This window comes from Fusarium flagelliforme (assembly GCF_020744385.1).
Source record: "Fusarium flagelliforme strain FIESC 12 MPI-CAGE-AA-0113 chromosome Unknown B0J16scaffold_1, whole genome shotgun sequence".
NCBI classification, from domain to species: Eukaryota; Fungi; Ascomycota; class Sordariomycetes; order Hypocreales; family Nectriaceae; genus Fusarium; species Fusarium flagelliforme.
In genome coordinates, this window is record NW_025763503.1 from 7,112,664 (window position 1) to 7,137,341 (window position 24,678).

General features: G+C 49.4%; 9 protein-coding genes across 9 annotated transcripts; 5 read left to right on the top strand and 4 right to left on the bottom strand.

The window, feature by feature from the left end:
* Positions 1–647: 647 nt before the first annotated feature.
* On the top strand, positions 648–4,012 carry B0J16DRAFT_42617 (uncharacterized protein). Its single transcript, XM_046133841.1, has 3 exons — positions 648–776; positions 826–922; positions 1,002–4,012. Exons 1-3 carry the CDS (start codon positions 744–746, stop codon positions 3,911–3,913), a joined length of 3,042 nt encoding a protein of 1,013 aa, XP_045990270.1. The 5' UTR covers positions 648–743; the 3' UTR covers positions 3,914–4,012.
* On the bottom strand, positions 3,948–6,275 carry B0J16DRAFT_367691 (uncharacterized protein). Its single transcript, XM_046130148.1, has 3 exons — positions 5,843–6,275; positions 5,588–5,783; positions 3,948–5,527 (listed from the first exon to the last, which is right to left on the bottom strand). The coding sequence occupies exons 1-3, from the start codon at positions 6,004–6,006 to the stop codon at positions 4,112–4,114; spliced, it is 1,776 nt and encodes a 591-aa protein (XP_045990271.1). The 5' UTR covers positions 6,007–6,275; the 3' UTR covers positions 3,948–4,111.
* Positions 6,276–6,476: 201 nt separating this feature from the next.
* On the top strand, positions 6,477–8,294 carry B0J16DRAFT_42606 (uncharacterized protein). The gene is made up of 3 exons (XM_046133840.1): positions 6,477–6,857; positions 6,917–7,375; positions 7,431–8,294. Exons 1-3 carry the CDS (start codon positions 6,561–6,563, stop codon positions 8,250–8,252), a joined length of 1,578 nt encoding a protein of 525 aa, XP_045990272.1. The 5' UTR covers positions 6,477–6,560; the 3' UTR covers positions 8,253–8,294.
* Positions 8,295–8,336: 42 nt separating this feature from the next.
* Positions 8,337–9,384, bottom strand: B0J16DRAFT_258503 (uncharacterized protein; the record flags this gene model as incomplete). The annotated part of the gene is made up of 2 exons (XM_046123188.1): positions 8,337–9,083; positions 9,136–9,384. The coding sequence occupies 2 exons, from the start codon at positions 9,382–9,384 to the stop codon at positions 8,337–8,339; spliced, it is 996 nt and encodes a 331-aa protein (XP_045990273.1).
* A 631-nt stretch (positions 9,385–10,015) lies between these two features.
* B0J16DRAFT_298221 (SWIRM domain-containing protein) lies at positions 10,016–12,827 on the top strand. The gene is made up of 4 exons (XM_046124485.1): positions 10,016–10,380; positions 10,441–10,509; positions 10,557–10,975; positions 11,023–12,827. The coding sequence occupies exons 1-4, from the start codon at positions 10,269–10,271 to the stop codon at positions 12,439–12,441; spliced, it is 2,019 nt and encodes a 672-aa protein (XP_045990274.1). The 5' UTR covers positions 10,016–10,268; the 3' UTR covers positions 12,442–12,827.
* Positions 12,828–13,411: 584 nt separating this feature from the next.
* B0J16DRAFT_330760 (acyltransferase ChoActase/COT/CPT) lies at positions 13,412–16,341 on the top strand. The gene is made up of 4 exons (XM_046126505.1): positions 13,412–13,870; positions 14,174–14,228; positions 14,294–15,956; positions 16,004–16,341. Exons 1-4 carry the CDS (start codon positions 13,805–13,807, stop codon positions 16,128–16,130), a joined length of 1,911 nt encoding a protein of 636 aa, XP_045990275.1. The 5' UTR covers positions 13,412–13,804; the 3' UTR covers positions 16,131–16,341.
* A 24-nt stretch (positions 16,342–16,365) lies between these two features.
* B0J16DRAFT_330763 (adenylate cyclase associated N terminal-domain-containing protein) lies at positions 16,366–18,663 on the bottom strand. Its single transcript, XM_046126506.1, has 4 exons — positions 18,194–18,663; positions 17,544–18,131; positions 16,991–17,495; positions 16,366–16,941 (listed from the first exon to the last, which is right to left on the bottom strand). The coding sequence occupies exons 1-4, from the start codon at positions 18,238–18,240 to the stop codon at positions 16,498–16,500; spliced, it is 1,584 nt and encodes a 527-aa protein (XP_045990276.1). The 5' UTR covers positions 18,241–18,663; the 3' UTR covers positions 16,366–16,497.
* A 948-nt stretch (positions 18,664–19,611) lies between these two features.
* Positions 19,612–21,637, top strand: B0J16DRAFT_410132 (Ribokinase-like protein). Its single transcript, XM_046133125.1, has 2 exons — positions 19,612–20,358; positions 20,436–21,637. The coding sequence occupies exons 1-2, from the start codon at positions 20,052–20,054 to the stop codon at positions 21,569–21,571; spliced, it is 1,443 nt and encodes a 480-aa protein (XP_045990277.1). The 5' UTR covers positions 19,612–20,051; the 3' UTR covers positions 21,572–21,637.
* B0J16DRAFT_367698 (MCM2/3/5 family-domain-containing protein) lies at positions 21,638–24,651 on the bottom strand. The gene is made up of 3 exons (XM_046130149.1): positions 24,511–24,651; positions 21,908–24,425; positions 21,638–21,844 (listed from the first exon to the last, which is right to left on the bottom strand). The coding sequence occupies exons 1-3, from the start codon at positions 24,581–24,583 to the stop codon at positions 21,811–21,813; spliced, it is 2,625 nt and encodes an 874-aa protein (XP_045990278.1). The 5' UTR covers positions 24,584–24,651; the 3' UTR covers positions 21,638–21,810.
* Positions 24,652–24,678: the final 27 nt, after the last annotated feature.

Below are 24,678 nucleotides of genomic sequence, written 5' to 3' on the forward strand. Positions count from 1 at the left end.
CAACGGAGATCCCGTTCCATGTCTGTTAGAGATATTGGAAGTATCCGTACCTCAATGCCACTGTGACTGGGTACCTCTCACCTGGTCCAGGTTTATCGACCTTGTGTTTCTTTCATGCAGTGATACCGTCCAACGCAGGCACGCTACATCAGCAGCTGCTCCCATAGGCCACACCTTCCAATCCATCGCAGCTGATGATCTACCACTTATCCTCCATTCGTCTCCCTCTACGCCAAATGACGAGATGTGAACGACATTCTATTCCCAAGACATTTCGCGTGACCGGTCCAAAACATCAATTACCGTATCATCGAACGATTAATAGCTGTGGCATAATGTTAACTGCTTACAGATTTGGTTTTTATGCCACCCAGGCTCCTGTGGTAATGTGTTTGCCATATTGGATTTATACATGGCTGGGGGTACTTTACCTTAGTATGCAGGCCCCACTACAAGAATATCTGATAGTTGCATTGCCCCAATCGGATGGAAGCCCTGTAGTTAGTTACTGCTGCGCGCCGACATCGATAATAGTTCACGTTGAACAGTAAAGAAGTAGACAACTAGTCATCACAGATCGCTCTCCATGATTCGGCTACGAATCATCAGAGTCTGATGCAGAGGTCTATTTGTCCTCTTTCAGCCTCTAAATTGTAATGGGATCACTATTCAACTGAGTTCGATACTATCGATCACTTGTCTTTTCCTTACATGTTCACGGTTCTAAGAGTGGATGCTTAGAAATGGCCACAATAAAACAGATTGATGGACGCACAGTAACTATCCCCAGCAAACCTATATTGAACTCATGATTAACTTGGCCAGGTTCATCAAATACAGTCAGGACAGGTTATCGTTGACCTTTGCTCTGTTGTCAAAGAATTAGTCGAGAACAGCATCGATGCTGGTGCAACAAGCATAGGTAGGAACATGATTACTTGGCAGGATCGACTCATGATAAGCGACTAACATCGAACATGTGCTAACATTTTTTCATCTAGATGTTCGCTTCAAAAATCAGGGACTTGATCTCATCGAGATAGCTGACAATGGGTCCGGTATTGCCCCTGACAACTATCCTTCAGTGGCTCTCAAGCACCATACGTCAAAACTCTCATCGTACTCCGATATAGCCACGTTGGAAACTTTTGGATTCCGTGGCGAAGCTCTAGCTTCGTTGTGCGCCCTATCTACCGTTAGCATCACGACTTGTCAGCAAGGCGAGGCTCCTAAGGGGACCAAGCTCAGCTTCGAGACCTCTGGAAAGCTAAGCGGAACAGCTGTTGTTGCAGCCTCAAAAGGCACCACCGTCTCCGTTGAGCGTCTGTTTCACAATTTGCCCGTCCGTCGTCGTGAACTTGAACGCAACATCAAGCGAGAATGGAACAAGGTGATCGCCCTCCTTGGTCAATATGCCTGCATCCAGACCAATTTGAAGTTCTCCGTATCTCAGCAGCCTACGAAGGGAAAGAGAATACACATGTTTTCAACCAAGGGCAACCCTACAACAAGGGAGAACATAATCAATATTTTCGGAGCAAAGACGATGACGGTCCTCGTGCCACTCGATCTATGCCTCGAGATGCAACCGTCTACTGTCAATCCGGCCCTACAAGTCGACTCTCCCCATAAAACTACATCTAAAGAAGTCCGTATTGTAGGCCATGTCTCAAGACCTTCTCATGGAGACGGGCGCCAAACTCCAGATCGCCAAATGTTCTTCGTGAATGGTAGGCCCTGTGGTCTGCCTCAATTTGCGAAAGCATTTAACGAAGTGTACAAGTCTTATAACAATGCGCAAACGCCCTTCATTTTGGCTGATATTCAACTCGATACACACATGTACGATGTCAATGTTAGTCCCGATAAGAGAAGCATTCTGTTACATGATCAAAACCAACTCCTCGACAACCTGCGTACTTCGCTCACAAATCTTTTCGATTCACAAGACTATGCAGTCCCGACATCTCAGCTTATGCCTTTTAAGAACCGCACTGAGAGCCAAGCAAATATCAACACACCATTCAAACCCCATATCACTCCTAGGAAGCCCATTAGTGGTTCCTCCCCGGGCCCTGAATCAGACGACGGGGACAGCAGCGAGAAGACACCAGTGTCAAGGCTATCATCTGGTGGTTCTGCTAGAAGGGTCGGCAGCTCAAGAGCATTGGAGAGAAACCTCAGCAGTCAAAACTTGATCAGCGGATGGGTCGAAAGAGGGGCGACTCGGCGACCAGAGAGCCGAGAGCACCAAGTACCAAATGCGGAAGTTTCAGCTCCTTCTGTATCAACAAGATCTTCTACCAAGCGAGGCGAACCGAGTCTGTTTGTTAGGAGTCCTTCACCTGCATCCGAAGTAGACGAGAATGATATTACAAAGCCGCTGCCTGTCCGGGATTTCAATAAGCAGCTCAGGGCAAACTCTCACACGAAAAGTAATTCATCTGCTGGACCGATCAGCCCCTCAGCTTTGGTTGAGGAGGAACCACAGATCCCTGCTACAATGCCTCTGAGACGAGGCCAACAAGATGTTGCATATGTTACTCCGAGTAAACCTTCACGGGGTAAGGCGATACCAGAAACAACTACTGTCATGATAGGAGATGAGGTAGTGGAGAGTGTTGCAGACTCCTCTGATGATGAAGATGAAGAAGCAGATGTCACTGCTGACGATGCTATGGAGGTCGACGATTCGAAGCCCTCTTTTGGCAGTCGTCTCACGCAAATATATACTGCTGGTGCTATCGCGACAAACGGGAGTCAATCTTTGCGCAAAGAACCCGACGCCGAGGCGCCTGATGACCCCATAGCCTCTGAATCGGGCGATGCAGAATTGGGTAGCGACGTTTCTGCCGGCGATGCAGATAGTGCTAGGGACGGCGCTTCCGAGCTGGCCGTACCACAGCCTGCTGGTAAGGTATCGGAAGAACAAGAAGCACCCAGTGCTTCACCGGACAATCTTTCTTCCCCAGTACCGGGCGAAGTTACTTCCGTTGATCGTAAGAGTCCGAAACAAAAGTCTGGTGTACGAAAGAAGGAGGCTACGGCCCAGCTTCTTCAATCTGTACGAACGAGCGAGGGCCTTATAAGAGCCGAAATGAAATCTTGGGCAAGTCGACTTCCTTCGAACCAAGATGATTGGGCTGGTGAGGATGAGGTCACAGATCTTGCTGCTGCCAATGCGGAAGACAAGTTATCCCTCACCATAGCTCGTAAGGACTTCTTGAGAATGAGAATAGCTGGCCAGTTTAACATGGGCTTTATCATTGCAAGCCGTCCAGCGAGTTCAAGATCAGGTGAAGAACTCGAGGCCGCTGATAATGACGAGCTATTCATTATTGATCAACACGCAACGGATGAGAAGTACAACTTTGAAAGACTGCAGGAGATTCAAACTGTACAGTCTCAACGACTAGTCCACCCGAAAAGGCTCGAGTTGACAGCTCTCGAGGAAGAAATCGTATTGCAGAATATTCCTGCGATAGAAGCCAATGGTTTCAAAGTACATGTTGATATGAGTGGAGAAGAGCCTGTAGGTTCAAGATGCGAAGTGCTGGCGCTTCCCATGAGTCGCGAGGTGACTTTCTCGCTCACTGACTTGGAGGAGTTAATAGCGTTACTTGGTGAAGAATCGTCAGAGTCAAAGCATATACCTCGTCCATCAAAGGTCAGGAAAATGTTCGCGTCGAGAGCGTGCCGAAGTAGTGTCATGATTGGGAAAGCATTGACACACGGGCAGATGGAGACGTTGGTGCGACACATGGCGGAGTTGGACAAGCCTTGGAATTGTCCTCATGGTCGTCCTACAATGAGACACTTATGTCAATTGGATGCGTGGGATTCGAAGGGGTGGGCAGGCGATAGTATGCAGAGTCCTTCGGTCTCCTGGCAGGCTTACATGAGTGGAAAGTAATATTACGAGATAGACTGGCCGCGTAAACTAAAGACTTTTGTATTATCAAAACATCGGAATTAACTAAACTACATTACAAGTGTCCCATATCACGCCGTTCCTGCCTATTGGTATATTCCGTCCCATTGAAACCATTCAACATTCATGCACCCTGATCGAACTCACAAATACATTCATGAAACAAGCAAACCCAAAATCTCATCTCCTCTCCGCAAGGGGGTTGCGTCCATCAAGGAACGAAAACTTGTTTCCCGCTGCGCGTCCCTCCTCCGCCATCTTTCCACTAACATTACGACGCCCGTATGCTGTCGAGGTGTGCTGGTTGTAATCGTTACCAGTCGACACTTTACGAGTGTCGTTGCCAATCATAACAGGGGGAGTACCACTTGTGAGCTCGCCATATGATCTGGCATAGAAAGCAGCCTCAGGCTGGATAGAGCTCTGCCGATTCTGTGGGGCAAAAGCTGGTTTCTCATCAGCGATATCTCTGCTCGCGCTCACGCGTCTTGCGTTTGAGCTGATATCCGTCAAAGAATCTTTGAACTTGAAGGGGAAGTAGGGTGTCTTGGCTCGAGGGGGTGAGGGACTTTCTCGCTTCTCGGAGGGAGGGTTCAAGCGGAGAGGGTGAGGTCGCAGGTCGTCATCAGCACCCAGATCGTAAGACGGGTTGTTCTCATCACCATATTCCTCGTCGGAGTCGTCGTGGACGTATCGTTGAGCCAAGGCTTCATATGACTTGTTCTGCCGGTTCGCCGCACTCGTCCTTGCTGCTTCAATTTCTCGGTTGCGCTGGTTTGTTCGGGAAATGAGCGAGTCCGTAGGTTTCCAGGTTTCGGTGAATTTGGCAGGGCGAGGCTGGTTGTATCTGTAGCTGCTTGATGGACGAGAGCCGGCCTGATCATCAAGAGGGATCTCACTGTACGCATCGTAGTAGACTGAACGGGTAGCAGAAGTCCGGGTTGTGGCCCTTGATGTCGCAGAATCTCTACGCTCACGACGGGGAGTTGTAGGGGGTCTCTGATGCTGTGGGCTTGGTGGGAATCTACTTCGAGAGTCTCTAGTGCCGACGGTGGTACTGGAGCCATTGCGGGTGTGGGTGAAGGGGATTGCACGGGGTGGTTCAATGTTGTCGTGAATGCCTTCCTGGGGAACAAGAGACTCTCGGCGGGCAGTTGTAGCCATAGACATCCGGGGGTCAGTGTCCGTAGTACTGGCAGTCATAACGGATGACTTGTTCCTCTTGTGCTTGGGTCGAGCAGTGAGATGGCTTTCAAGAGGGTTCATGTCAGGAGGCATCAAGCTGATCTTACGGAACATGAAGCCCAGCCAGCCTGCAATAGCCAGGCTGATGAGATGAAGTCCACCCGACACGGCAAAGGTATAGAAGAGTACAGGCTTGAAAGTATCCATGAGGGCTTGGTCCGAGAGGCGGGTGATCCATACATCACTCTTGGTACGCACTGATAGGGCTCCAAAAGCGTACAGAGGTACAACACCAAGGTCAGTGACACCGCTAAAGAGCTGATACGATGCGGAAGAGCCGGGCGAGCGTGCTGCGGCGTCATGAGATAGATGATAGATGCCATAGATACAATGCAAAACCACGACACCAGGCTACCCACATATGTTAGTTACGTTGATGACCAATTGAAGGGTAGATAGAGAGGTACTTACAGTAATTCTCATGATCCAGCCCTCAATAGTAGGGACTTTGTCGATGAGAATCATCAAAGTTAGCAGACCGAGAGCCGCAACGAGTTGCAGTATACGGAGCACGGACTGTCCATATCGAAGCCATTTGATAAAACTTTTGCTGCGAGGGCTCATAGAAGAATATTCGTTGGTTCTGTAGGTGAGAACCTCGTGCATACTGAGTGAAAGCCAGGTCAGCATTGTATACGGTGTCTTGGGGCATACGTCCACACTCACTCAGGATGTCTGTTGAATGAAACAAGAGGTCCATTCTGCTTCTTTCGCGGCGTGGGAGCTTGCCAGCTTGCTCTTGTGACAGCCTTGGGATCAAACTTGGGCTCTGGGAAGCGTGAATCGTTCGACACAGCGCTGTAAAGGAAAGGCGCTTGCGAAGGAGGCATTGGTGCGAGTGGTCGCAATGCGATGCGCCGAAGTTTGCGCGGACTTGAATTGAGGCTAATTCAAGTGGGATGGAATGAAATGAATGAAAATGCTGATCCAATTGCTCTTTTCTTGTTGGAATGAAGACGATGCAGTGTTTCGCAGATTAACTGCGATTGACGGGGTTCGTCAAAAAGAATGTGATTGTTACCCGAGATATTTACAGTAAGTAAGAGAAAGAGGAAGAGTAAGGGTCTCAGTCAGATCCGGGTTGGGAACAATCGCCCAATATCGTATCGCATGCATCCCAATCGGTCACTGTCTCTGACGAAATGTGTACATCAAGGAATGCCGGGGGCGGGCCGCGTTGGCACAGCAACAGTCTTACCTTGTCTTGTCGCTTCGGGGGTCGGACCTAAGGCTGGCCAATGCTTGCTCAGTAAAGATAGACGGGATCCAGTCTTGGTGTTAGTAGTAAATGACTAACGTAGAGTTAAAGAGTCACTTCTCAATCATTCATTGGTTTGTGTTTCCTTGACCTGATGTTTCCATCTCATCACATCCGCTTTGGAATATGGTCTTGTCAATAGCGCGGCGCTCTGGTCGCCTCGAAGCGCTTCGTTATCCATCCCGGTTGGTCTCGGGCTCTATCTCTTCCCAGCGGTATTTCTCTTCGACAGTTCAACATGGCCCGAGATCTCCGGATGCGCCATTCCGAATGGCCGTGGTAGGCTCTGGCCCAGCCGGATTTTACACCGCCTATCGAGTGATGGGGAAAGTGCCCGGAGTAAAAGTAGACATGTATGAGAGTCTTCCAGTCCCCTTCGGATTAGTTCGCCATGGCGTGGCTCCAGACCATCCTGAGGTCAAGGTTGGTGGCTACCCTACAGAAGATACGATACGGCCTCGGTGACTTACACAACGACACAGAATTGCCAGGATAAATTTGACGAGATCGCCTCACAGTCTAATTTCTCGTTTATCGGTAACGTCTCCATAGGACTTCCTGGTCACTCTTCTGAGCACTGCACGATAGAGTTGCAAAATTTGATGAAACACTATGATGCTGTTCTTTTTGCATACGGAGCATCTGAAGACAAGAAATTGGGAATTCCTGGCGAGTCAACTTTGAGCAATATTTACTCAGCACGCGACACTGTAGGCTGGTATAATGGCTTGCCCGGATCTTCTAGCCTCAATATCGACTTAACACAAGCCGAGGAGGCCGTTGTTATCGGCCAGGGAAATGTCGCGCTTGATGTCGCAAGAATGCTCTTGGAGGATGTTGACGTTCTGAGAAAAACAGACATCACAGAAAAGGCACTAGAGACTCTGTCTAAAAGCCGGATAAAGAGAGTCCATGTAGTTGGGAGAAGAGGACCGATGCAGGTACGAGTATTGACCAAGGATAAGCTAATGGACGATGTTAACATGAATCCCATAGGCTTCATTTACCATCAAGGAGGTACGAGAATTGATGAATCTCAAAGAAGTTGCGTTCTTGCCCCTAAACAGGTCATTGATTCCCGAAAATATCAAGGCTTTACCTCGTGCCTCAAAGAGACTCATGGAAGTCCTAGTCAAGGGTTCACCGACCCCCCATGATGTTGCTTCCAAGGCATGGTCGCTCGATAGTTGTCTTTCTCCGAAACATTTCCTCGGTAACCAGAATGATCCGTCTAAAGTAGCGAGTACCGAGTTCGACATCACAGAACTCGCGTCGCCCTTTGACCCGAAGTCGTCAGTTAAAGCCACAGGGAAAACTACCATCTTACCATCTGACGTTGTTTTCCGCTCCGTGGGTTACAAGTCAATCGCTTTGCCAGGTTTTGCTGAGATTGGTATCCAATTTGATGAACGGCGAGGAATCGTTGACAATGATGGCCTTGGCAGAGTGACGAGGATGGTTTCAGATACTCATGCTGGAGGTGTCCACAATGAAAGAGTTCCTGGGGTCTACTGCGCCGGCTGGGTCAAGAACGGTCCAACTGGAGTCATTGCATCGACGATGCAGGATGCTTTTACAACAGGCGACGCAATCGTTCACGACTGGCTCTCAGGGGGTCATTTTCTGAACAAGCCAGACCAATCCGGCGTGACTGGATGGGAGGGTTTACGACAGGACGCTGGACCGACGACATGTCGAGCTGTTGCATGGGACGACTGGCGAAGAATTGACCGCGCGGAGCGAGAGCGTGGACAAAAGAATGGGAAAGAGAGAGAAAAGTTCACGACGACAGAGGACATGCTAGCTGTCTTGGATTAACGCGCGAAAGAAAGGAAGTTTAACTGTTTGTATATTACATCATTTTGTACTTCACACTACTAGACCTATGTACATTATAGAAGCCTATGAGCTCTTGACCTTCTCGGTAAGCTCTGGTACCTTTTCAAACAGATCACCAACCAGACCAACATCGGCTACCTGGAAGATGGGGGCATCGGCATCCTTGTTAATGGCGGCAATAACTTTGCTGTCCTTCATACCCGCAAGATGCTGGATGGCACCAGAGATACCTACAGCCATATACAGCTCAGGTGCAATCACCTTTCCTGTTTGACCCACCTGCAGACTGTTGTCGGCATATCCGCTGTCAACGGCAGCACGCGACGCACCAACGGCGGCACCGAGGGCGTCAGCAAGAGGCAGCATGATCTTGTCAAAGTCCTCCTTGGACTTGAGACCACGGCCACCCGAAACGACACGGCTAGCAGTAGAAAGATCAGGGCGATCAGACTTGGCCAAGTCCTCTGAAACCCACTCGGTAGGTGATTCGGGCTTGGAGTCAACGCCCTCCTCAACCGTGGCGGAACCTCCCTCGAGAGGAGCAGAAGCGAAAGCAGTTCCTCGAATGGTGACGATCTTGACAGAGTCTGACGACTCAACCGTGGCGATTGCGTTTCCAGCGTAGATGGGTCGGACGAAAGTGTTCTCGCCCTCAATCGCCGTGATATCGGAGATCTGCTGCGAATCGAGGAGCGCAGCAACTCGAGGCATGAGGTTCTTACCGAACGCGGTGTGGCCTGCAATGACATGTGTATAACCGCCCTTCTTGATGTTCTCAACCAAGAGAGGAGCATAGGTTTCGGGCAAACCCTTTCTTAAAGTCAATGCTGGGTTGGCGTTTTGATGTCGATGTACGACTAACCTTTTCATATGCAGCATTATCGACAGCAATAATCTTTTCGACGCCCTCAGCCTTGGCAATCTCTTCAGCCACAGACTTTACATCCTTGCCTGCAATGAAGCCGTGTACGGTTCCACCCAACTTCTTCGCAGCCGTAAAGGCGCTCAATGAGCTGTGGTTGAGCTGTCCATCCTTCTGTTCGAGAACTGCCAGGGTAGATAGCAGCCGTTGTCGTTGTGCGCTTAAGCTGTAGGCGTGGGCGCGGGCCATAAGGCCAGTGGCCTGCTTTGCTAATACTCGTTTCGCGGTCGGAAGCATCGTGGTATCGTGGTTGAATTGTAGGTTGACGAACCAACTGTCCGCTCGGGGAGTCGAAGGATGATGAGGTACGTGAAGTCGGCGTACGGTTGTTAGCGGGCCGAGGTCGTGGCCGACATATTCAACGCCGCCATCGGTCATTGACCGGGAACTGACGGCATGTGGGTTCGAATGCCGAACCGGCTCAAGATGTATCACATGACGGCTATTTAAACCACCTACCTTTCTCTACCTTTTGAGCAAGGCAAGTTACAACGATATAGTATTAACTGATATAGGCATCAAGTAACAGAATTGATTGATATTCTTGATCTTCATACTCAAGCCCATATTGATGCTACAACAGCGACAAGCCATTCATAATACAATCAGATATCGTGTATCTGCGCAATATAACCTCTACTACAGTCAGATGAGAAACCAAGTACATAAAATATTTCTCATGCTATTTTAAAGATTAGATACAAATTCTTTGATAGCTTGACTTAAGAACAGTCCCTGCCTGGTGCTATTTGATGTACATGACTCACCAACTCTGCTTAGCTAATTCGACATCACGTGATGCAACTCAATCCCCCTGGGCTTGCTGCGCGTCGAGATGGTCACGAAGCTGAAGCCAGTCAGTTCGCGCCAAAATTTCTCCAAGACGCGACCCATTTCATCGCCAGACTCCATCAACATCAAGACGCTAGCGATATCGAACATACGACGACATACGATCAATCATCCATTGGAACCGCGATAACTTCATCCGCACGTAGTCGCGCATTTCCCCCGTCGCGCGCTTTCGATTGATTGTTGCCTTTTGTAAGCCATTGTCCGCGCTCATCACCAAGATGGACGATTCAGCGACCTATGGCTCGCCCAGCAACGGTGCATCGCCCAACAGCAACCCCATTCTCGCCCAGCCTCCTCTTCAAGGCGATTCAAACGCAGGCGATAGTGAAGGTATGTGCGCCTGATGGAATTCCCATGCCCCATCCAAAATAAGAGGCTCATGGCATATAGACGTTCAGATGTCCGAGGGATTGGGTGTCGATGCCAACATTAAGCAGGACAGCACAACTCCTGCGCCTGGTAATTATACCTCTGAATTGTTGTGCTCACCTCGCTAATGCCTTTAGCTCGTGGCGATGAAGAAATGAATGATGCGCCAGCGGATGAAACCAAGCCCAAGGAGGACGGAGCTGTTGGTGCCGATGGCCAAGAAACCAAATCGAAGGAGGTCGTCGAGTCCGTCGCTCGTGAACATTTGATGACACAAACTCATGCCATCGTCCTGCCGAGCTACAGCACCTGGTTCGATATGAACGTTATCCACGAAATCGAGCGCAAGGCCATGGCCGAATTCTTCAACAACCGAAACCGAAGCAAAACACCTGCTGTCTACAAGGACTATCGCGACTTCATGATCAACACATATCGTCTTAACCCCGTTGAGTATCTGACTGTCACGGCTTGTCGAAGGAATTTGGCTGGTGATGTTTGCGCTATCATGCGCGTTCACGCCTTTTTGGAGCAGTGGGGATTGATTAACTACCAGGTAAGCTCTCCGCTCTATCGTAATTCTTACTTGCTAAAACTTGATAGGTCGACGCCGACCAGCGCCCATCACATGTCGGACCTCCCTTCACTGGTCACTTCAAGATCATTTGCGACACTCCTCGAGGTCTGCAGGCGTGGCAGCCTTCAGCCGATCCTGTGGTTCTGGAAGGTAAGAAGAGCCAGGACACTGATCAAAAGGCTATTGCGGCTACCCCGGCCAAGGGAGAACAAAATCTCGAAATTGGACGAAACATCTACGAGGCTAATGCCAAAAGCTCTCTCATCAGCAAAACAGAGGGCAAGACGAACGGAGAAACGCCAACCACCAACGGCGTGCCCGGTGCTGAGGATGCCACCAAAACACCCATTTCCAAGGTGCATTGCCACCAATGCGGCAATGATTGCACTCGGATATACTACCACAGCAACCATACAGATGCCAACCCCAAGGCCAAGTACGACCTTTGCCCTAACTGCTTCACTGAGGGCCGCCTACCCGCCAACCATAACAGTAGCATGTATGTGAAGATGGAGAACCCTACTTACACATCAACCCTTGATCGCGACGCCCCATGGACCGACGCCGAGCTCTTGCGACTCCTTGAAGGTCTTGAACGATTCGATGATGATTGGGGTGAGATTGCGGAGCATGTCGGTACCCGCACACGAGAAGAATGTGTGCTTGAATTCCTGCAGTTGGATATCGAGGAGAAGTACTTGGATTCAGAAGCCCCCATCAGTGCCCCCACCGGTTTGTCGATGCTCGGCCCACAGCAAGGACAACTTCCGTTCAGCCAAGTCGACAACCCAGTCATGTCTGTTGTTGGGTTCCTTGCTAGTCTAGCCGACCCAGCCAGCACAGCGGCTGCTGCTAGTAAATCCGCCGATGAGCTCAAGCGCAGGCTTCGTAAGCAGTTGGAAGGCGACAAGACCGATGACGATTCCCAGACCAATGGCGATGGCAAGTCCAAGCAGGACTCGATGGACATCGACCTTCGACAAGAAACCACTACTACTACGACTACGACGACAACCACCACAACCAAGACGAACGCACTTGCTTCCATCCCTCTAGCTTCGATAGGTGGCCGTGCCGCAGGATTTGCATCACACGAGGAACGAGAAATGACGCGCTTGGTCTCTGCTGCATCAAACGTGACGCTGCAGAAGCTCGAGTTGAAGCTCAAGTACTTTGATGAAATGGAGGAGGTTCTCCGTGCGGAGCGACGAGAGCTTGAACGAGCCAGACAGCAACTGTTCTTGGATCGACTGACATTCCGACGAAGAGTTCGGGATGTTCAGGAGGGTCTCAAGGCCGCGGCTGCTGTTGGTGGTGATCAGGGTGTACGAATGGCGCAGGAGGCTATGAATGACGGCGACAGATTAAGCTTCCAAGCTGTCCCCGGTGCTTCAGCAGTCCCCCCTCCCAGCAGTGATGGCCAGATTAAGAGCTTCGAAGCATAGAGGTATAAATTGAGGATCAACAAAAAACAGACTGTCTTGGGGATAATGACGCGTGGGCAATAATCGGGTTTGGAGCTTGGGGGTTATTCAGGTGGTTACTCTACCATAGGCACAGGCATGCTACTTGATGTAATCTGTTGTGGAATGGTGTACTACTATGGTATAGATGCCTTGGTTTTTTTGTATCGTTTTTTTTGCTGCTTGACTGTATCTTAGGCGAATTGGAATGTTCACGTTAGTTTTCAACACTCTCGTAGAATTACCGGTCTTGGTTCGCAGCCCTTATGGCAATATATTATTGTATGCCACTAGTAGAAAAAACTAGCTGTGCTGTGATAGCTACAGCTTCATATATGAGTTTAAATATGTTGCCGAGACGTGATTTGCTATGGAGAAAACCCTGTTTCTTATAATCAGTGCCATTTTGTACACCTTGGAGGTCCTGGTGAGGTTTCGGGTAACAGTCTCGTGGAAACCATTGGCAGAGTTACCGGCATTTAGTGACTTGTCCAAGAGTTGAGGTGGTCGATCAAGATTATGATAAATACTGGCGAACATGTTAGTCCACACCGGATGAAGATCTTGAAAATAGCATAATCCTAGTGATTAGTAGTTTGAGGAGCTGATCAAGCTTCAAAAGTTACTCGGAGGATATTTAGGTGAAGCTCTCCACTTCCCCGCGAGCAAGCTACTAATAGAAATCTGGGGTGGTAGTGACTTGACAAGCCAGACCTAGTTCAATATTGGAGCAGTGTTGCAATCATATCACCCAAAAATGAAGACATCTCAGCATATGTAGATCAGTCTACACCTGTGCTGATCTTACAGATTGTGTTGAGATAATAATTGTATGCAGTCACTTTAACTTAATGTAGTGCTTCCCCAGACGAGGCTCAACCTGACGATTGCCTCGGCCATAGTGGGTTAAGCGGAGGCTCATTCTACATATCTGATTGGATATAAACTGCCCCTGTCATCCGTCCCGTCGGCCCTTGGGGTTTGGTTTTGGGGGTCTTGTGTTCCATAGTACCCGTACCTCGGCCCAAGGCTTTTGAGGGGAACGAGGAACGCATGACGTCTCACCGTCGGTCACAAGCAAATGTCCCCTTCCAAACTAACCAAACCAATTTGGGGTTTTGTTTTTTGAGAGTCCATTTATTCTGTTAAGCTTGCCGCGTCTTGAACCGAGGCCAGAGTAATAAGCGCGAAACCGGCCCTCTTACTCTTCCCATATAGAAAAGCCGACAGTATCGTCATTTCCCATACTCCATAGACTACTACGGTACATATCTACCGCAAACCTCCCCGGCTCTCGCCTTCACATTTCTTTTCTTTTTTTGTTTCCTCATTCTTCGAGTTGGTCATGTTGACTTCAGCCCGCTCGCCCGCCTTCAGGAATAGCTTCCGTCAGTTCAGCAAGATACGCGCAGTAAGTCATCATGATCCCTTCTTTCAGAGCCGTCTTCACATGTTATCGTCGCAAAACGAATCTTGAGAGAGAAACCAAGAGCATTTTGGCTAGCTATCCTTCAAAGAAACACGGATGACTAGCGAGTCATGAGTACTCGGCGGGCGACAGGAACTGGGGCCCATTGTTTGCTTGTGATCGGCTTCATCGCTCGGTCCAGGTGTGCATGGATTACCTGCTCGACATCCTGGATCGCTTCCGTACCCTGGCATCTTGATAAAACTTCATTCTGGTTTATTCATATTTCTAACAATTTCCATTTAGGCGCAGACTCTCAATATGTCCCCTTCAAAGCGAGCCAACAGCTCATCCTCATCAGGTAGGAGCGATCCTTTTGCGACGTTTGCGCAATCGATTTCATGTTCTGACACGATCACGACCCAGGCTATGTTGAGAACCATTCCAAGGGGCCAATGCTACGATGGCAAGACTCTCTCCCAAAATTGCCCGTGCCGACACTTGAGGAGACGGCTAAGCGTTACCTGAAGTCGATCCACCCTCTTCTGTCCCCCAGCGAATATGAGGCCAGCAAGAAGGCTGTCGACGAGTTTGTCCGTCCTGGCGGCGTAGGCTCCAAGCTTCAAGAAAAGCTCGTGGCGAAGCGTGAGGATCCTAACACAAAGAACTGGATCTACGAGTGGTGGAACGACGCTGCCTACCTCTCCTACCGGGATCCTGTTGTTCCTTTCGTCAGCTACTTCTACTCGCACCGAGACGACCGCCGAAGACGAGACCCAGCCAAGCGCGCTGCTGCGATCACGACATCAGTCCTTGAATTCAAGAAGCAAGTCGACGCTGGTACCCTTGAGCCAGAGTATATGAAGAAGCTGCCCATTTGCATGGACAGTTACCAGTGGATGTTCAATGCTTCTCGTGTCGCCGCCAAACCCGCCGACCACCCTGTTAAATACTCACCAGAGGAGAACAAGCACATCATTGTTATTCGTAAGAATCAGTTCTTCAAGATTCAGCACGAGATCGATGGAAAGCAGCTCAACACTTCGGAGCTTGAGAAGCAGTTCAAGCGCGTCTATGAACTTGCCCAGCGCGTTCCTGCCGTTGGTACCCTCACATCGGAAAACCGAGATATCTGGACAGAAGCCCGCGATATCCTGCTTAAGGCCAGCCCCAAGAACAAGGACGCCCTTGAGGCCATTGAGTCATCCTCTTTCGTGGTTTGCCTTGACGACGCAGCGCCTGTCACTTTAGAGGAACGCGCTCATCAGTACTGGCACGGCGACGGTGCCAACCGCTGGTACGACAAGCCCCTGCAGTTCATTATCAACGATAACGGCACTTCCGGCTTCATGGGCGAACACTCTATGATGGACGGTACTCCCACTCATCGCCTTAACGATTACGTTAACGATCTCATCTTCGGAAACAAGCTTGATTTCTCTGACCCCAACATTCGTTCAAACCTACCCGAACCCCAGCTCGTTAAGTTCGAAATCACTCCCGAAGTCCAGAGTGAGATCGACCGTGCTACAAAGGACTTCAACGATATCATCAGCAAGCATCAACTTGCTGTGCAGGCCTACCAAGGCTATGGAAAGGGCCTAATCAAGAAGTTCAAGTGCTCTCCAGACGCCTATGTCCAGATGATTATTCAACTTGCTTACTTCAAGATGTATGGCAAGAGCCGACCTACTTATGAGTCTGCTGCCACACGGCGCTTCCAGCTTGGCCGTACCGAGACATGCCGCACTGTTTCTGACGATTCTGTCGCATGGGTTCAGGCTATGTCTGATGCTTCCGTCGATGATAAGACACGTGTTGAGCTTTTCCGCAAGGCGATCAACGCCCATCTTGAATATATCACTGCTGCGTCTGACGGAAAGGGTGTTGACAGACACCTCTTTGGTCTCAAGAAGCTGCTTGAGTCTGGCGAGGAGGTCCCCGCCATCTACAAAGACCCTGCCTACAGCTATTCTAGCTCGTGGCACTTGTCTACGTCGCAACTCAGCTCTGAGTTCTTCAACGGTTACGGCTGGAGCCAGGTCATCGATGCCGGTTTTGGTATCGCATACATGATCAACGAGAACAGGTAAGGATAACTCAAACTCAAGAAGAAACTTTACTAATACATCATAGCCTTAACTTTAATATCGTGTCAAAGGGTCTTGGCAGCGACCGTATGAGCTACTACTTGAACGAAGCTGCCAACGAGATGCGCGAGCTACTCACACCCACTCTCGAGCCTCCCAAGGCCAAGCTATAAACGCGCATTTGTTATCCAGAGCGAATAGACATCGCATGTATCCGGCGTATTTTCAGAGGTCGGGCTATGGAGGTCTTGTTTGGCGAAGCATCCTAGATTTAAAGTGCCAGGCCATACATCTATATCAAGAATTCTGCGAAATTTCAGCTTGGCAAATCAGATATACATAAACTAGATGCCATCATAAATGAGCACGAAAGATAAAAAAGAATAAAAAACAATTAAAATTTAAATGGTCAATTATTCACTTGTGGTTATGCCACCGCACGTCTAGCTAAGTTCATCTGATGTGGCTCAAACAGAACCATGACAGAAATGTTATGGTGATATCCTACTCTTACATTGACAGATCCAAAGTGTCTCTAGATTAGCCGGCGTGAGCCACAATCTCGTTCACCAAGTCTCCCTTACCCTCGTCATAGTAAGAGCAAATCTGCGAGGGCAGAGGCACCTCCTTGTAGTCATCGTCCTCACCGGAGATGACATTAAGGTTGATGCCTGCCGACTTGCTCGTGAAGACCTTGGTTCCTATGCTCTCCTTGCTGAAGTAAATTTGGGCGCTGTCGATCTGGTCCAGCATAACAGTAGGAATGGTACCCATAACTTGGAGAGCAAAGTTTTGGGCCTTGACAACATCGACAGTTGACACGAGAGTATCAACGATCAAGGATAGACGAGTAGAGTTCTCGACAGTCACTTGGTTAGCCTTACCCCTGACAATGACGGTGGTGTTATTGCAACGGCTAATGAGGACAGAGTGCGTCAAAGAAGCTTCAATCTCGATAGGCTCGGATTCCTTCTCAAAGTTTTCCTGGGCTGTGTTAGCTACGATCGGTTTCGTTCATTCAAATTCAACGTACAATTGTCCACTTGTTGCCCTCGAGCTCTTTCTTGGCAGGCTTCTTGATACGCATGCTCTCAGGCTTAGGCTTCTTGCCAGGAGCCGGGCTCTTACCTCTCTGGCTGCTTTCAACCGTGGAGCCACTGCGAAGGGATGGGTTCTTGTGCGTCATTTCAGACTTGTCCACCTTGCGCAAGCCCTTAGTGACACCTTCACCCTTGTTAAGTTCCGAGAAGACGGCACCGAAGCCACCACCAGACGAGGCAGCCGCAGGAGCATCCTCTGTCTTGATATCCAAAACAGGAGGAGGGCCTGGGGGAGGAGGTGGCGGTGGAGCTCCACCAGCAGGAGGAGCAGGAGCAGAAGAAGGCGCCGAGTCGCTAGACAGCGATTTCAAAACCTCCTGAGCGGGTTGTCCATTGGGGTTCCATGGGATACCATTTGGGAAGTATTGCTTGACATAATCGGCAAGATCTCGGAACACCTGGTAGAAGCTCTGAACCCATTCGATCTGCTTGGGATCCCTGGTAATCTGGTTAATTACGTTCGCTCCGATCATGGACGTGACTTACTTCTCCTTCTGCTCCTTAAGGACTCTGTTGCCAAAGAATTGAGCTGCGCCTAGGCACTCGTCCACATGCTTATACGGACGGGTGTCAATGGTGACCCAGGCGAGAACCATAATACCTTCGGAAACAGTGCTCAGTTGCGTGATCATAGGGCTGGGGCGGTTGTTGTCTTTAAGCTCAGTAACAGCCATAAGTGCGTCGTTGATTGGCTTGATGAGACTTTCATAGACGGGCAGACCAGGACCAGCTAGATCGGGCTTCTTTGCCTTGGTTGATATCAAGAGGAACTTGCGTTGTTCCTGGAAGCCAGTCTTGACAAGCGAAGCCTGTTCAGCAACGAGCCCACCGAGTTGGTGGCTAAGCTTAACATATTTCTCGACGGCGGTGTTCAGAAAAGCATCGAATTCCTCGATAGATTCGGGAAGCGGCTCGGCTGGAGACTCGGGCTTTACGGCAGCTGCAGCGGGTGGAGGGGGAGCGACCGAAGAGGGGTTGGGAGGAGAGGGTATCGCCTGGTTCAGAACAGCGGCATCGGCGGGCGGTTCGGTGGAAGAGGCGATATCTTCAAGGCGAGAGGTTGCAGCCTCAAGGCTAAATTTAAGTCAGTGCCTGTACAGTATACCAGGGCAGCACAATGGGCGTAGTGAGCCTACCGCTTGATGAGGGTGGTCAAGTTGTGCATCTGACTATTCGCAGCCATATTGAATGCGATCGCTTGTCGAAGCTTATATGTTGCAAGCCGTAGAAATTAAGCCGAGTCGTTTTTTGGACACGCGCAAATTGGCGATAACCCCCAACTTCTATATAATCGACAGTTGAGAGATGGGCAACGACGCGTTTAGGCAACGGTTTGGTCGGTAGGCAGTTGCGCAAAACGATCTGAATAAACGACTGCCTGTGTTCGAGGTTAATTATAGAAGCGATCGAATTAAAGACCGGTATGTACCTGTAAACTGCAATGCAAATGCCAATCCAGCCAGTAACAGGTAGGTAGGCAATAAAAGGCTGAAGAAACACGAAGCAGTGTAATGAAGATGAGTTAAGTTAGGTGTGAGGTGAGGTGAGGTAAGTGGTCGGAGCTCGGTTGAGGAGTTCAAGATCCAAATAGGGATAACCTGACACCAGACAGGGGAAGCAGAGCTGTACTGCAGCAATACCCGAATGGAGCTACAGTCCTAGTGCGCTCCTAAGTACTACAAAAGTATAGCATCGCCAACGAACCTGGGGGGCAGCTGTAACCTCCTAACTTTTAGGTGGGTAAGATTGCATACACCTGGTGCTGGCGCTGGTCATGATGAGAGACAAAAAGAAAGGATGGAATATTTAAGTCCCTATGATGGATGTTTTCTTTGTTTTTTTCTACTCACAAGGTCCTTTTAGAAATTACCTATGCTTTGCTCTTGGGTTGAATCTCCAAGACATCACTACAGTCCCTTAGTATGCGTGGCAGAGCCAGGGTCAAGGGATCCATCTGGATGAGGCCATATGTTACGTGGATTTGCCCGTGTACCTAGGTAGCCTTGGCTAGAGAGGCATGTAAAGTAACTTACCTATGATGTCGAGTTTGGTGTATCTATCAGATCATTGGGTTGCGAGTTTTAATGGCTGGCTCTCCTACTGTACGTGTGCGTCTCACAGCATTCCATGCTTTCATTGTGCCGGAACTGGGAAGAGTGCTGAATCGTTTAATTCGGGCTCAGCACCAGCCACTGAGGGGCAATGGGCATCACTGTAGTCTGTACTGCACCATGGATACGTCCATACTACGTGCGATTGGGAATGGATCAGAGCCACGTGGTCATTAAACAAATCGATAGAAGCATTTGGTTTTCCAGAAGGTTACAAGCGATAAAACACTGAAACTGGATATAAATCTGAAACGCACTTTCAGTATTCAAGCGTGTCGCCTGTTATAGAATATGTTCACTATGTAAAGGTTCGTTTGGTTAAACAAAAAAAAAACTTACATTGATACGGTTCCTGAATGTGAAAGACGACAGAGCTGTAATTATAGACTGGGAGTACTAGGCTTATACGGTACGTGTGCCTGACTAGAAAAAAGTTGAGCTGGCATAAACATAAATTCAACACCAATGCCGACACCGCCTGGTATCACTCATTCATGCATTAACGTGCCCATTAGGTACTTTAGACAACGAAGACTCTGTCGAATGTCCACGGTGTTTGTCTTCCTTTGGCAATCGTTTTCCTACCCAAGTTACCTTAGGCACCGGCTTTGTTGACCGGAACTTATCCCGTTACCCGTGCTTTTATGGATGCCAACTAAAGATTTGGACCCTTGTTTCTCAACATCCATCGCAAACACAAACTCCACTCGCTCTCGAACATTTCCATTCTCTAGCGATCTGCACATCATCGGACGGTTATCTAATTTACATAGACGCGATACCGATCTTGTTTCTTTTTCAAAATCCACTCGACATCTGATGTTGGCTCTGTATCTTAGATATCCCGCCATATCTAGCCGCTGAGTGAGACAAAACGTCTATCATGGCTGATCTCGCCGAACGCCCAGCGCTTGAGCCGCAAGTCGATAATGAGAAAGTCCCTGTTTTACAGGAAAAAGAGGAAATAGATGTAGAAAAGACCGAAGACCCTGATCAAGGCAAAGATGGTGGTGTCACTGCCGATGCTGATGCTGATGCCGCCCCAGGAGAGGCAGAGGCAGAAGAAGAACCAAAACCTGATGCTACTCAAGAACAATCACCTTCAGATGTAGTTGAAAACACCATGAACGAGGATGCAGCCCAACAAAATGTCCCTATTGACTTCGTCACTATGGGCATGTTTATAATCGGTCAGCAGATACCTTACCCTCGAGCGCTGTCATGTCGTCTATTGCTTTGGTGTTCATAGTGAGCTGACTATTTCAAGATGACATCGATTTTGTTCCACCTACAGAGCCCGTTAAAGATATTCTTGGCGGCGCCGGCACCTACTCAGCCCTGGGAGCTCGCCTGTTTTCTCCCCCGCCTAAGTCTACCTCTGTCGGTTGGATTGTCGATCAAGGATCCGACTTCCCACCTTCACTCTCAACACTTATTGACAGCTGGTCTACCTCAGCTCTCTTTCGCCATGATGCGCTTCGACTGACTACACGAGGCTGGAATGGCTACGAAGGTACTGCCGAGAAGCGAGCATTCAAGTATATGACTCCCAAGAAGCGTCTGACGGCCCAGGATCTTACACCATCACTGTTGCAATCACGCTCGTTCCACTTGATATGCTCCCCGAACCGATGCAGAGACCTTGTTGCCGAAATCACGTCGCTCCGTAAGAAGGTTGTACCTGCTGAGTCGTACACCAAACCAATCTTTATTTGGGAGCCTGTGCCAGATCTATGTACCCCCGACGAGCTGCTCAACTGCACCAACTGCTTGCCTCTGGTCGACATTTGCAGTCCAAACCATGCTGAACTCGCTGGCTTTATGGGCGACAGTGGCCTTGACCCAGAGACAGGCGAGATTTCTACACTTGCTGTGGAGCGAGCCTGCGAACAGCTTCTTGCCAGTATGCCTTTGCAATCTTTCTCTCTCGTCGTTCGCGCCGGCGAAAAAGGGTGTTACATCGCAAAGAACGGGGGAAGAAAACGAGGGCGTGATCAGAAGACCACCAAGCGACGCAAGAAGGACTACACAAGGGGTGGTCTACAGCATGATACCGATATGGAAGCTCTATTCGCTGGCCTACTCCAGGACGCCGATGGGATTGTCGCCCGTGAAGAGATCGAAGTCGACCCCGGCATTGAGAAATGGGTACCCGCATATCACACCGATTCGGCAAAGGTTATCGACCCTACTGGAGGTGGGAATACCTTCTTGGGCGGCCTTGGAGTTGCATTGGCGCGAGGCGAAGGCCTCGAAGAAGCTGTGGCATGGGGTGCTGTTGCAGCAAGCTTCGCCATAGAGCAAGTTGGTGTCCCGACACTCGGAAGAGATGCAGAAGGCTGTGAGACTTGGAACGGGCAGAATGTTGAGGCCAGACTAAGAGAATTCCGCGAACGTCTATAAATAAATTGTCTTCTTACAATACATAATGCCTTATTAGAATAACAAGCATATAGAAAACTTTACTATACTGAGCTTCCATCATTCATCATTCATGCAAGTCGCCCGAGCCGCATTGTCAACGTCGTAAACTCTCTTCAATATCGAACAGGCCAGTAACAGGCCTGCTATTACATGCAGAAAAGACATTCCTAGCCCAACTCCATTATCTAATGAGCCTTTCATATTTCTCTCCCACCTCCCTAAATCTTGTAAACAAGATGTTCGTCTTGCAACCTAAAAATCAAGTTAGTCAACTCATGTACCGATAGTAACTAGCAAGAAGGGAGTGGAACTTACATGATTTGATTTGCTTCTCCCATTTTTTGCAGTGCCTTCAACGCCTCTGCCTTGTCGAAAGCGCTGCGTGTTCCAATCTTGCTGTTGACGGCTTCCATAACTGCATCTACCTCGGCCGAATCGTCTTCGAAGAGATCGGTGTTGAGAAGCTGGCCCAGGGCCGTTCGGAATGTAGTCAGACGCTCAGGTGAGATGGGAGTGTCATCGATGGCAAGTGCTGCTGTTCCAGCGGCGAGATCGTTGTCCCCTTCTTGGGAGTCCAGTTGACTCTGAGACGGAAGTTGTGAAGAAGGCATCGATGACGCGAAGGAGGGTTGAGATGACTCTTGCGCCCTTCTGCTAGAGCGACGCGGCGTGGCTTGAGAATCGTCTTCCAAACCCTCAGGGTCTCTGCTGGACCGAGCTGTATCAGTAGTTCCCCTCGCTTGAAGTCGGTTACTGTTGCGAGTCCCTCTGGAGGCGGACCTGTTGGTTTGTGTGCCATTGGCTTCGTCTCCATCCTCACCATCGCTTGAGTCCTCGTCGCTAGACGACGCAAAGTCAACTGTCTGAGTCTTTCTCCGCTTCTTCCGTGATTCTTCTACAACTTCCTTGAACAGGGCGAATCTTAGGATCCCCTCTGCAGCGATGGCATCGCGCTCCTCGACTCTGCTCGACAAACGAGATTTGGCGTGTGCCGTGGCTAAACGGATAATGGTCTCAAGGGTACGCACGGTCAAGGGACTTGTTCTTCGCTGATTACCTTCCATCTCGTCGTTTCGCAGGCCAACATAGATATCAGTAATGCGATCCGAAGCCTCTTGTGTGAGCACCGGCTTGATTCTTGTCTTGGCATATTGAATGTACTTCTTCATGAAAGGAATGCTCAGGATCTCAGGTTTCTTGTTCGAACCTCGACCAGTTGTAATGGTGACACCGGAATGAAGCATGGCATCATATTTCTGGTATACATCAGTCGGTCCCTGGGATTCATTCTGATTAGAAGCTGCTACGCCCAGTGATTGGTTTCCTTGCTCTCGCACGGGAGCACCCTCTTCCGTTCCTGGCTGGCGATATCTATGCATACGAAGGACATGCTCCGAGACGTGTCGATCGCGTGTATCTTCAATGTCATCTGTGACAACAAATAGCAAATCGAAACGCGACAGGAGAGAGTCGGGGAGTGCAATGTTCTTGTGAGGATCTTTGTGCGGGTCATATTGACCAAAGATGGGGTTGGCAGCAGCAACGACACTGCAGCGGGCGTTCAATGACGTATGGATTCCTGCCTTTGCGATGGTGACAGTCTGCTGTTCCATGACTTCGTGAATTGCAACTCTGTCCACGTCAGACATCTTGTCGAATTCGTCGATACACACAACACCACGATCTGCCATAACCATTGCACCAGCTTCAAGTCGACGCTCACCAGTCTCCTTGTCTGAAGTCACAGCAGCAGTCAGACCTACACCTGAAGAACCACGACCCGTTGTTGCGATTGCGAGTGGTGCTGTGTTGAGAACGAAGCGCAATAGCTGAGATTTGGCAGTGGATGGATCACCAACCATCAAAATGTTGATGTCTCCACGCAGATGTGTTCCGTTCTCAAGGTTTTTCTCGATACCTCCCAAAAGCATGAGTAAAATGGCTTTCTTAACATAATCATGGCCGTAGATACTAGGTGCAAGAGACTGCGAGAGCAACTCAAGCAGGTTCTTCTTCTTGGAAATCTTGTTGATATTGCGGATATCGGTATCTGTGATAGTGGCGGTCGCAACACCACCACCAGACTTCGATGACAACAAGACAACGTTGTTGGTCAGGATCATTGTTTTAAACAAAGCACTGTTGTGGTTGGTATTTCGATTACCCAGAGTCCGGTAAATTCCCACGAGTTGCACACGGTCACCAGGCTTCACGCTGTCCACGAGATCGTCGTCGAGAATAGCGTCTACTCCACGAGGAAGTTGACCTGCAGGTGCGCGCTCCGGCATTTCCTGGATTGAGATTGTCTGATGATCGCGGTACGTGCAGAAACCGTACTCCGTGACAAGGGGGTTGCCGTCGTCGTCCTCGCGAGGATACACACTCGAAGTGGTGACTCCGTTTGTCATTGTTTGATCTTGATACTCGCGGAAATGGAACATGTCTTTCTTTTCGTTATAGTGCACACTCTTCACTACCTTGGGCCGTATCAGGGAAGTGCGTGTCACGATTCCCTCAATAGAAACCATGTAGTTCAGAAGATGGGAAGACAATGTACGCGGGTTGCAAGCATTCAAACCAAAGCTGCCTGCCCAAGCACAATAATAGATGGTGTCCTTTGAAGTCTGATCCGGTCTCGCTTGTGGAATCGTTTGGACGATGTTTTTAAGCGCCTGGTCAAATGCCAGAGTAAAGTCGAAGGGTTGCAGCAGCAGACCCTGTGCAAGGTCTTGGTTGTGATTGCGCACATGGTCGAGGTTGACTGTTAGGCGACGCTGGTTCTTCTGGAGCATAAGAATGATGTCTGATCGGTAACTTCGGACCTGGGGATCATCTTGATGTCAAGAGTTAGTCGGCAATGCATTGAAGCGGAATAGTAACGAGTTTGAGGGAGAGGAAGGAATGGGCGGTGTACATACTGGGATCAAGAAACTCCTCTGCTTGGCGAATGCGATCACGCACGCCTTCATCCTGAAGCATAAAAGAATCCATGGTGGCGGTTTGATTTGTGATGTCTGTACCAATGAACTCCTTGTTCAAAGACGATATTTACGAACATGAGAATCGAGGGGTGGAAGTAAACCCGG

What these genes read in the sequence shown, in the direction of transcription:
- B0J16DRAFT_42617 (XM_046133841.1), top strand. Translation starts at nt 744, where the DNA reads ATGGCCACAATAAAACAGATTGATGGACGCACA. An exon ending in AACAGATTGATGGACGCACA is followed by an intron (nt 777 to 825) that starts GTAACTATCCCC and finishes TAACTTGGCCAG; the next exon opens with GTTCATCAAATACAGTCAGG. An exon ending in TGCTGGTGCAACAAGCATAG is followed by an intron (nt 923 to 1,001) that starts GTAGGAACATGA and finishes TTTTTCATCTAG; the next exon opens with ATGTTCGCTTCAAAAATCAG.
- B0J16DRAFT_367691 (XM_046130148.1), bottom strand. Translation starts at nt 6,006, where the DNA reads ATGCCTCCTTCGCAAGCGCCTTTCCTTTACAGCGCTGTGTCGAACGAT. An exon ending in TCATTCAACAGACATCCTGA is followed by an intron (nt 5,784 to 5,842) that starts GTGAGTGTGGAC and finishes GCTTTCACTCAG; the next exon opens with TATGCACGAGGTTCTCACCT. An exon ending in GCTGGATCATGAGAATTACT is followed by an intron (nt 5,528 to 5,587) that starts GTAAGTACCTCT and finishes ATATGTGGGTAG; the next exon opens with CCTGGTGTCGTGGTTTTGCA.
- B0J16DRAFT_42606 (XM_046133840.1), top strand. Translation starts at nt 6,561, where the DNA reads ATGGTCTTGTCAATAGCGCGGCGCTCTGGTCGCCTCGAAGCGCTTCGT. An exon ending in CAGACCATCCTGAGGTCAAG is followed by an intron (nt 6,858 to 6,916) that starts GTTGGTGGCTAC and finishes ACAACGACACAG; the next exon opens with AATTGCCAGGATAAATTTGA. An exon ending in GGAGAAGAGGACCGATGCAG is followed by an intron (nt 7,376 to 7,430) that starts GTACGAGTATTG and finishes TGAATCCCATAG; the next exon opens with GCTTCATTTACCATCAAGGA.
- B0J16DRAFT_298221 (XM_046124485.1), top strand. Translation starts at nt 10,269, where the DNA reads ATGGACGATTCAGCGACCTATGGCTCGCCCAGCAACGGTGCATCGCCC. An exon ending in AAACGCAGGCGATAGTGAAG is followed by an intron (nt 10,381 to 10,440) that starts GTATGTGCGCCT and finishes CATGGCATATAG; the next exon opens with ACGTTCAGATGTCCGAGGGA. An exon ending in GGGGATTGATTAACTACCAG is followed by an intron (nt 10,976 to 11,022) that starts GTAAGCTCTCCG and finishes AAAACTTGATAG; the next exon opens with GTCGACGCCGACCAGCGCCC.
- B0J16DRAFT_330760 (XM_046126505.1), top strand. Translation starts at nt 13,805, where the DNA reads ATGTTGACTTCAGCCCGCTCGCCCGCCTTCAGGAATAGCTTCCGTCAG. An exon ending in AGTTCAGCAAGATACGCGCA is followed by an intron (nt 13,871 to 14,173) that starts GTAAGTCATCAT and finishes ATTTCCATTTAG; the next exon opens with GCGCAGACTCTCAATATGTC. An exon ending in CAACAGCTCATCCTCATCAG is followed by an intron (nt 14,229 to 14,293) that starts GTAGGAGCGATC and finishes ATCACGACCCAG; the next exon opens with GCTATGTTGAGAACCATTCC.
- B0J16DRAFT_330763 (XM_046126506.1), bottom strand. Translation starts at nt 18,240, where the DNA reads ATGGCTGCGAATAGTCAGATGCACAACTTGACCACCCTCATCAAGCG. An exon ending in TTGACCACCCTCATCAAGCG is followed by an intron (nt 18,132 to 18,193) that starts GTAGGCTCACTA and finishes ACTTAAATTTAG; the next exon opens with CCTTGAGGCTGCAACCTCTC. An exon ending in CTTAAGGAGCAGAAGGAGAA is followed by an intron (nt 17,496 to 17,543) that starts GTAAGTCACGTC and finishes CCAGATTACCAG; the next exon opens with GGATCCCAAGCAGATCGAAT.
- B0J16DRAFT_410132 (XM_046133125.1), top strand. Translation starts at nt 20,052, where the DNA reads ATGGCTGATCTCGCCGAACGCCCAGCGCTTGAGCCGCAAGTCGATAAT. An exon ending in TATGGGCATGTTTATAATCG is followed by an intron (nt 20,359 to 20,435) that starts GTCAGCAGATAC and finishes GACTATTTCAAG; the next exon opens with ATGACATCGATTTTGTTCCA.
- B0J16DRAFT_367698 (XM_046130149.1), bottom strand. Translation starts at nt 24,583, where the DNA reads ATGGATTCTTTTATGCTTCAGGATGAAGGCGTGCGTGATCGCATTCGC. An exon ending in AGAGGAGTTTCTTGATCCCA is followed by an intron (nt 24,426 to 24,510) that starts GTATGTACACCG and finishes CTTGACATCAAG; the next exon opens with ATGATCCCCAGGTCCGAAGT. An exon ending in GGAGAAGCAAATCAAATCAT is followed by an intron (nt 21,845 to 21,907) that starts GTAAGTTCCACT and finishes CTTGATTTTTAG; the next exon opens with GTTGCAAGACGAACATCTTG.